This window comes from Tubulanus polymorphus, chromosome 4 (genome assembly GCF_964204645.1).
Source record: "Tubulanus polymorphus chromosome 4, tnTubPoly1.2, whole genome shotgun sequence".
NCBI lineage: Eukaryota > Metazoa > Nemertea > Palaeonemertea > Tubulaniformes > Tubulanidae > Tubulanus > Tubulanus polymorphus.
In genome coordinates, this window is record NC_134028.1 from 6347536 (window position 1) to 6358110 (window position 10575).

At 37.3% G+C, this 10575-nt stretch overlaps 2 protein-coding genes across 2 annotated transcripts; one reads left to right on the forward strand and one right to left on the reverse strand.

The window, feature by feature from the left end:
- Positions 1-4909: 4909 nt before the first annotated feature.
- LOC141904256 (natterin-2-like) lies at positions 4910-6272 on the forward strand. The gene is made up of 2 exons (XM_074792824.1): positions 4910-4928; positions 5162-6272. Exon 2 carries the CDS (start codon positions 5205-5207, stop codon positions 6162-6164), a length of 960 nt encoding a protein of 319 aa, XP_074648925.1. The 5' UTR covers positions 4910-4928; positions 5162-5204; the 3' UTR covers positions 6165-6272.
- Positions 6273-6495: 223 nt separating this feature from the next.
- Positions 6496-9990, reverse strand: LOC141903732 (proton-coupled folate transporter-like). Its single transcript, XM_074791992.1, has 5 exons — positions 9835-9990; positions 7483-8680; positions 7180-7263; positions 6737-6893; positions 6496-6596 (listed from the first exon to the last, which is right to left on the reverse strand). The coding sequence occupies exons 2-5, from the start codon at positions 8648-8650 to the stop codon at positions 6527-6529; spliced, it is 1479 nt and encodes a 492-aa protein (XP_074648093.1). The 5' UTR covers positions 8651-8680; positions 9835-9990; the 3' UTR covers positions 6496-6526.
- Positions 9991-10575: the final 585 nt, after the last annotated feature.

Genomic DNA, 10575 nt, shown 5'->3' on the forward strand with positions numbered 1-10575 from the left:
GGTACCTAACTTTACCAGAAGGTGCTGCCGCTAGACTCATCGTTAGCGGAATTTCCTTACACTAATGGAAACATACCCTGGCAATTCAACGTGCTGCCAAAAGTGCTGACTGCCAGAGTCGGTTATGTTAATTCGTTTATTAGTGTATGCAAAATCCGCTAACGACGGGCATAGCGGCAGCACTTTATGGTGTAGTGAGGCCGCATTACTCGCCTATGGCACCAGTGGGCAGGGCGGCGGTAAAGCTCTTCAACCTCCCTGTATGCACGCAATTACCGGGGTAAACGTTATGCTTAAAACTTCCATATTTTCAAACACAGTCAAAATGATTTTCAATGAATGTTCCAATTTTGGAATGGATGAGATAACGACAAATAGGGTGGAATAGTGTATAAATACTTGGACCCTCAGATACTGCCCTTAAATCAGCCGCTGTAAAAACGCCTATCATCCATGGACATAGACATGCCCCACAACGCTTAGATTTACCCAATGACTTCAACAAGCTGCAAACAGACAGATGGAGGCGCAATATTCGCATCACGTGTGTGATCACGTTTATCAATAGTTGAGCAATAGTTTATACGTATCTAAAACAAATTAATTTCCTTGCGTTGAGAAAATTCGCCGCTATCAGAGAGAGTAATTCTAATATGTATTGATTAATTCGGCGACCACTAATATGGTGTAATTAAACACACAATACGTCCGCGAACTGATCAGCTGCCCGGTGAGTCAACCAGCAGGCAACGGATACTCCGTGACCAGCATAAAAATGGTATTGAATTTGAAATGTCAATCTGCTTTGTTTATGATTTAGTGGCCAATTTAATTCAGTTTATTCAGTGACAAGTTTATTCTTACCCGTAAATAAATTATCAAACTTCGATTTATGCAGAATCGATATAGTGTGAATAAATCTAATCTCTTCTATTCTACCGGAACCATATAGATCTTCTCGTGGTCACGACTGCAATCCGTAATTTATGCAGAATGAATTCTAATTCAGGACAAATATTTAGAATATGCATTTCGGACAAAGGGTCCAATATATAAGAGCTTCAAATTCAATCCAAGCAGGCAATAAGAACTCGTCACTGGTACTGGTTGTAACTGGCTGTGATTTGAAAAAGTGAGTACAATGAATTGTGAACTGTGGTAAAAGATTTACTTCAGTAATATCATACAAAGCACTTCTATTATATGCTTTCGAAAAATACTGCTTATTCCTTTAATGATCGATCTTTTTTCTGGTTCAGATCCAACCAAAAAGAAAGAGTTTATTTGTTTTCAAATTTTCACGGAATTATCGTTTACAATAGAATGTATGGTTGATTATATTTTCTAGAATCTTCGCGATGTTGAAGTTTGTTGTACTGATGATGATGTGTATGGCGAGTACTGCCTACAGTGGTCGAATCATTCTGAATGAAGACGAAATTATGGGCACTTGCACAAAATCCTGTGACAAAGTGGGGACATTTTATGACAAGCACGGCTGCACAAAACTATCCGATTGTCATAAAAGTAATGCTGGCTGGACCAGGGGATTCGTTCGTTGCGATTACTGCAACTGTGAGTGTACCAAAAAGAAGACAACGGTTGATATTCGAGAGACTACATCGCCAATCAGTAAAACAGAACCTGAATTATACGGGACATGTACAGGAGACTGTAATCACGCAGGTGTTGTCCGCACGAATATATGGGGATGCGAACAAGTTAGAAACTGTTTAAAGAACACTAACGGTTGGACTCGAGGTTTCGTGCGCTGTGACTACTGCCATTGCGACTGCGTGAAAAAGACCAAAGCGCAGGAATATCAGTTGAAAAACGTAAAATACTACATTGAAAAGGCGAAAGTAATCAAAAGCACTCCGGTCAAAATGGCCCGTACGGTTATTACAAATCGCGGCGATAAAGAACAAGAAATCACACGTACATTGGCCGTCACTCATGAGTCTAGCACGTCACTGAGTTCTGAAAGAAGAATGGATACGAGCTTGACGATCGAAGTATCGGCCAGTGTTTCCGTCGGAATGAAAGCAGTAGAAATCGGGGCATCGACGACAGTTTCTACTTCAATAGGCGTCGGATTTTCGATCACTGCACAGGAGACACAGACAAAATCGATCACCGACACGATAGAGGCGAATGCAAAAGTTCCAGGAAAACATTCCAAGGAGGTTTTGGTTACTGGGCGACAAATGAGACTGGAAATTCCATACGTTGCAGACGTGGTAACATATTACGAAGACGGAAGCACCAAAACTGACAAAAACGTTAACGGTACATTCAAAAACGTCGATATGGGAGATTTTCATGTAGAATACGAAAAGTCTACGCCTTTAGAATCCGATTCCACATCTTCATGATTTCATCCATAGCGATTGAAGCAGGAAATTATGCATGTATTTGGAAACATTTCACGTTGTCTAATTTCCAAATAATGATAGTAGATTTAGGAAAATAAATGTTGTTTATGCGAAAAAGCATTCGTTTTTATTTCTTTGTGGCTTTTAAGAAATTTCTAAACATTGATAAAAACCATTTGGATTTGAACGAAGCGCCGTGGAACGGAAGAAAACACCTTTGCTGCAAACAAGGAACAATCTGATACTTATGCGACATCATGGCCATCTTTCAAGGGAAACAGTTTTAAACTGGTTAGTCAAAAGTGAAGACAATAAGATGGAAAAACTCTCTTTTATTCAAGAAAATAATTCCATACTAAGATTGAATATGGATGGGCTCGCGCCGCGCGTAACGGTCTATGCGTCGCTCATAACAACCATACACCCTGCAATAATTGAAAAATGGATTCATTTAACTAGATTAAAATCAAACAGAAAAAAAAAACATTTAACACCTATATAATAATACTCATTTAGATAGACTAATAAAATCATTCATTTTTGTAGCTTGATGACGGTACTTACAATACAAATATCTCCGCTACAGGTAATATTAAACTGTTCATGAAGAAAACGAAACATGCTCTTTTCGTGACTTGTGTTCAATTAAATTTTCTATTCTCATTCTACAATTTGTACGTGAATACTTTCAACGATAGCATTTGTTTCTTTTCATTCCGTTTTTCATAATGATTTTGTAATATTTAGATCTTCATTTTATCGCGACGGGTGCTTCCGCTTTTAAAATCTTCCTTTATTACTTCCGATTTTTTAATCTTCATTAATTTATTCATTCTTTATGACTTCTCCCTACAAAATCGGAAGAATTGTATCCTTAGAGACTTTTTATCTCGATTTTTAATGACTTTGCAAAACCACCTGTCGCAGTATATTTCCTTTTTGAAATATACCTTTTATCGGCTTTTAGTGACTTGTTCAAGTGACTTGTAGTAGACTTCAACTGGAAATTCCCCATACCAGGTACCGGTATCGATCTTACACGTACTTGTTGGAATCAGGTATTTATGTTTTTCATATTTTGTTTTGATTTGTGTTCTTTGCATCAATTTAATTGGGGGGGGGGGGGTGGTCATGGGTACCATGGTACGTTCCTAAGAGGGGGGTCAGTGAATTTGGCACAAAGGTGGTAAAAGGGGGTCAGAAAAACGGGAGATTTTGAGATACGTAATTTCTGGACGCTCCCTTGTGTGAGATCGTATTGAGACAGATTTTCATCAAAAATTCTGGATTTTAATCAAGGGGGACATCTTAGGCTTTTTTGATTTTTTGGAGCACGGATTCTCAGAAATTCTGCCAACAACTTCATGCCAAAGATAGGTAGGCCTATGCGTTTCAATTCATAATTCGATAAAAGACATTTTTTCTGGATATTCCATCCTTATTTTCGATCTAATTATCTGTCAAAAGTCAGTCTTCTCCCATCATTTGAATTCAATCCAATAGTTCTCACTATTTTTCATTTGTTTTGCCTATTATCTCTAATGTAGAGTACTTAAGTTAAATTTAGATGCTGATAAAACATACTCATGTAAATTTAAGAAAGTTTATATTGAGAATTTCGTTTCTTGTTAGATATAGTGATTATGGAGAATTTAAAGATGATATTGAATCAAATGAAAAATTAATAGAATATTTAACAGCTCCTGGTAGGAAAGTAATTAAAGCCAGACTAGAGAGAAAATATTCAATAACAAGATTAGAAAAAACAAAAAACATTTATCTAATTTATCATCTATATGTTGTTTTGAAATAATATGTTGTGAATGAGAATTCATATTATATTGGTTTATCTTCAGATTTCATAAATTTAACTTTAGCAGATATACTTATTTTTGGAAATTCTACATCTGTAATTATTTTCATAATATTTTCCATAATATCTAATATATCTTAAATTGTTCTATAGACTTACCTTTATGAAATCTAAATTCAATAGCTGCTGGACCTATATCACTTTTAAATGCTTCAGTTATTTCAATATCTTTCTTAATATCTAATGAATTAATATATAATCTAACATTTTCCATATATGATTTCTTATAATTTAGAGTATCCCGTATTCTTTTAATTGTGCATTGTTTTTTATTATTATCTGAATAATTTTCACCTAAAATATAATCATTAATATTGCTAATATGATTTTAAATGTTGTTTGTAATATCTTTTTTTCACTGAATGATTGATTACATGTATCACATTTATTTATTTCTTTTTCATTCTTTAATTCCTCTAATTTAGTTTCTAATATATCATCTTATATTCTAATTTCAATCTATTTTCTAAGTGAGATTTTGTATTATTATGTCTTGCTTTTTTAGATTTATCTATATTAATTTTACATGCTTGACAGTAGTACTTCTTATTTGCTTCCATTACCTCAACGCGTCCACGCCACGTATGATGCAATAGAAACAGCTGTGTATTTATACTATTCAAACGTTATTTCACCTTATTGTTAAATATTAGCTGTTACATGAGTAGTTGCGCAATATGGTAAAAGATTTCAATTAACACCGAAAAGCAATAATAAGGGCTGCGTCTTGAGACTTGTATATGGCATTCATTTATATGATATTCATATATATGGAATTATTAGAGTAATTGTAAATGTCTTGTTTCAGGTCAGAGGTTGAAAGGTTGAGTGAATAGAAAATGAAAATAAATTCGAGCGTGCGAGAATTTATTTTCATTTTTATGAGCTCGACCATTACTATTATATTTTTTAGAATCTTCGCGATGTTGATGTTTGTTGCATCGATGATAATGTGAATGGCGAGTACTGCCTACAGTGACCGAATCATTTTGAATGAAGTCGAAATTATGGGCACTTGCACAAAATCCTGTTACAGAGTGGGGACATTTTATGACAAGCACGGCTGCACAGAATTGTCCGATTGTCATAAAAGTAGTACTGGCTGGATCAGGGGATTCGTCTATTGCGATTACTGCAACTGTGAGTGTACCAAAAAGAAGACAACGGTTGATATTCGAAGGACTACATCGCCAATCAGTAAAACAGAACCAGAATTATACGGGACATGTACAGGACACTGTAATCACGCAGGTGTTGTCCGCACGAATATATGGGGATGCGAACAAGTTAAAAACTGTCGAAAGAACACCCGCGGTTGGATTCGATTTTTCGTGCGCTGTGACTACTGTCATTGCGACTGCGTGAAAACGACCAAAGCGCAGGAATATCAGTTGAAAAACGTAAAATACTACATTGACCAGGCGAAAGTAATCAAAGACACTCCGATCAAAATGGCCCGCACGGTCATTACAAATAATGGCGATCAAGAACAAGAAATCACACGTACATTGGCCGTCACTCATGAGTCTAGCACGTCACTGAGTTCTGAAAGAAGAATGGATTCGAGCTTGACGATCGAAGTATCAGCCGGTGTTTCCGTCGGAACGAAAGCAGTAATCGGGGTATCGACGACAGTTTCTACTACAATAAGCCTCGGATTTTCGATCACAGCGCAGGAGACACAGACAAAATCGATCACCGACACGATAGAGGCGAATGCAAAAGTTCCAGGAAAACATTCCAAGGAGGTTTTGGTTACTGGGCGACAAATGAGACTGGAAATTCCATACGTTGCAGACGTGGTAACATCATACGAAGACGGAAGTACCAAAACTGACAAAAACGTTAAAGGTACATTCAAAAACGTCGATATGGGAGATTTTCATGTAGAATACAAAAAGGCTACGCCTTTATAATGAGATTCCACATCTTCATGATTTCATCCATAGCGATTGAAGCAGGAAATTATGCATGTATTTGGAAATATTTCACAATGTCTAATTTCTCAATAATGATAGTAGATTTAGGAAAATAAATGTTGCATACGCGAAAATACATTCGTTTTTATTTCTTTATGGCTTTGAAGAAATTTCTAAATATTGATGAAAACCATTTGGATTTGAACGAAGCGCCGTGGAACGGAAGAAAAACACCTTTGCCGTAAAAAACGATCAGTCTAATATCTATGCGACATCATTGCCGCCTTTCAAGCAAGGTATTCAAAAGCGAAGACAATAAGATGGAAAAACTCTCTTTTATTCAAGAAAATAATTCTATACTAAGATTGAATATGGAAGGGCTCGCGCCGTTCGTAACGGTCTATGCGTCGCTCATAACAAACATACACCCTGCAATAATGAATAATGGATTCGTTTAACTAGATTAAAATCAAACAGAAAAAAACAAAACATTTAATACCTATATAATAACACTCATTTAGATATACTAATAAAATCATGAATTTTTGTAGCTTGATGACGGTACTTACAATACAAATATCACCGCTACAGTTAATATTAAACTGTTCATGAAGAAAACGAAGCCTGGATTGATGCTAACCGTTATTTCATACACTTCAGACATGACGGGAGTGGCAATAAGCATGCATATAGCTTCGACACAAGCCGTTAATGCAAATACAGCCCCTATACAGAATGAGAAAAAAATTGCAAATTCGTACAAAACTGTAGGGACTTTGCCAACGAAACATTGAAATATGCTGGCGAATATTAAAAACGATTAACAACATTTCTAAATACAGCGGCCAATACAGATGGATGTTTTTATAATATTTTCACTGCATGGCCAATTGAAAATTGCACATTCTTATTCCGAAATGAGAGGACGATTCGGGAGTGGGCGTACGGATAGGGAAAATTTGCATTTACAGTACGCGAGTACACATTGCTAAGAAAGTTCACCCAACCTTACCGAGTTCATGGGCGTGAACCAAATGCGATAATAATGCTCGATACATAGCCACAATGGCCGACACCATACCACCGATAACGCAAGCTGAAAAAAAGATTATTACAAGCTGAGTAATATTTTTTGTAGTGAAAACGTGTTATTTAGGGATCATAACCTTGAAGTAATCAGACTGAAGTCTTTACCTAACTCATATAGACTGGTTCATTATCAGTGTCCCCTATTATGAAATTGTTAAATTCACACGTTTTCACTATGATGTTAAATATTTTAAGGAAATAATCATTATTCTTCAACAGAACATACCTAAATACAATTCCCATTCATGCTCGCTAAATGAAAATAAAAGTAAGGACGCCATGCTTGAAAATATTCCGATGAGTGAAATCCACATTTCGGACAAACAGAATTTGAATATCTTCACCGAAATTACGCTGATTACTTGATTCGCGACGGCACCGATAGCTCCGAAGATTCCCAATTTTATCGGTCCCCAACAAAACGGTATGTTCATCAAGAATAATAGACGCACATTAACTGTTGATACGTTTGTAAACACCACTAGAAAAATCAGAATATTTAGAAATACTATTTTAATTCTACGCCCGTTTTCTTTGGTTTTCAGGACTGAAAGGATCGCCTTCAATTCGGTGATCATAGAAAATCGAGCTTCCTTGTTCTTTTCGACGATCAATGTCTCAGGAACGAAAAATACGATGTAAATCAAGTTCAAAATTAAAAGTCCGATTAACGCTAAATATGGGTAAAGAAAGCCGCTCGCATCTATCCAGTAACCTAGTCCTAGTTGAGAGACGGCCATCGAAAACATTATCAAACCTTCCAAAATGGTTATTCGAATAGCTCTTTCCATCGGCGAGGTTATATCAGAAATATATATGAAAGCGACCATAAACATGGCTGCAATTGATCCGCCGAAACCGTCCAGACCCGCGGCCAAAACCAGAACATAGACGGGTAACTTGAAATATATCACGAACGCATTCAGAATGAATTTCAGCAATGTAAAAACACTAGGAACGATGAATGCTATTCTTCTGCCAGCCCGGTCTGAGTATGATCCCAAAAATGGCACGACGAAAATGGACAAAACGGATCCGGCTAATGAGATGTATTGCAACCATTTCGCCGTGTGTTCTTGCATGTATAGAATGGCGATCGATGTCGAATCGTTGGTACTACTGAAATTGCAACGGTTGACGCCATCTTTCAGGTAACTACTATTCCCGAATCTGGAGTAGAGATACTGCTGCGATACCGGCAAATTTCCTATTACCGCCGTACAATATAGAAAGACGATCGGCTCGACCACTACCCGGCGACGAGGTATCACCACGCTGTGGGATCGTCTCAATTTCTGGTGATGTCGGATCAGGTTTGTTTCTTCGTCATCCGGCTCCTCACTCTCTTCATTGTTGATAGTTTCAACTTCATTCGACAATAATGGTCTCTTCATTTTGACAAAGAATATACAAGGATCGGAAACCTGAAAAATGAAACCCAAGGCCTGTGTAATGAAAAAAGATACGACCATCTTCTGCGTGACAATCTAATGTGGTGAAATTGTTGGCAGTCAACTGTGAAACTGTGAACTGTTTTGTTTCCGTTGCGCTAGGTGGCCGCTTAGGATGCCCCATGACGTCAATCCCTATAACCCATGATTAATCAACGTACGCTCCAACCTCGTCGCACGTATACAGTTTTTAAAGGTCGTGATTCAGATCAATGTCATATTCACTCTCGAGCTTATCAATATGTCCTATATGACTTTTCGTTTGTGCAAAACTGTAAACGACTGATTGCTGGGTCAAATGTGGCCTTTTATTGAAACTTAGCAAAACGTATACTTGAACTTAAAAAACTCATGAAAGTTACAACTCATTTTCGACAGACACGCATATTTGGCGGTTCGCTAGAAACGAGTGGATAGTTTTGTTATTTCTTAATGGTTGCAAATTATATATTCTGATACAGTCAATGTCCATTATAACACAATGCCACCCAATGCCGCTGAAAAGCCAACAATTTCCAGAGAAAGAATTTGCTCAATCTAACTCAGATACAGGTATATTCCTTATAACGCCATGTTTTTCACTGGTCCCAACAGTGGCATTTTATAAAGGACTGTTACTGTATTATCATATATCTTTTCCTTTTTTAAAACAGAAAGCCCACAACAAGCTTTACGCTTTACAGTGCTCGCTGTTCATACCTTATTCATACAACTATTACACCTAGACAGACCCCTCCGATTCTGAATTTGAAGACCCGCCTATATGCCATTTTCACGCGGTTTACAACTATTCTGCTTTGCCGCGGGCGGGTTTCCGAACATCGCGAGAACCCTGCCGTGGACTAATGTTATACGTACGTTCCAAATAAAAGAGATAAAAGCAATAAAAGAAATGAAACTTTAATGGTTCTGTTTATAGTCTGAAATGAATCAGGAAATTTTGATGATTTGGTTTTGAACTCATCAGAAGACATGATCCCGGAAGTCAGGATTGCAGAATTGATGATTTGAGTCATTCAATTGTGGTATAGAATGAGTACATTATCGAGGTCATATATATGTAAATCGGTCCACCGGTCCTAAGTCTCTGAAACCGAAACATTAAGCGCTCAATATATACACCTTACCTTTATTTTAATTAACGTTCGAATCCATTCCGTCGCGGGACTAAGACTCTCTCAATGTTATATACACAACTACACATTTTATGTGCATAGCGGACTTTTATGTGTATTCTATAGCTGTCGCGTGATCCAGCTATCAGTAATCAACAGTACTGTGCCAGCCAGTACTGCGTTAATGAAGTGTGCTAGTTATGTAAATACGTAAGGGGGTAGAATTAATTCAAAATTGTGAATAAAATGTGTTATTGTTATATTTATCGATAAGTTCCATCATATAAATATTTTTCGATTATGGTGGTCTTTGCTAATTGGTCAGTCATGCCCCGTCCAGTTTGAGTGCAATGGCGCGAAAATTCACGATTCGACTCCAAGAATATTGCGGGGAATACTGTCAATTTCAAACTGCCCGGGGCCGTTTCGTACTAAAATTGTTTCGCTTTACTCTCAACGAAGTTGACCACACCATAGACATTCTATTAACAAATATCGAGGATTCTGATTATCCACTTAACTGTCGGCCGGTTGCGTATACCCCCAGTTTCCGTAATATTATATCCGCTCGACATAAATGGCTAAATGTCAAAAACTCGGGGTGGAATTTTACCGGTCTCAACTTTACCGCAGTAAGGGACGAGAGTCTACTGTATTTCACAAACTCTTCCTCGACCCAACCCGACGTCTCACAGGGGCGCATGTAGCCTTCGGTTAAAGGGGTGTCGCACATGGAACATTGGGTCACCATTG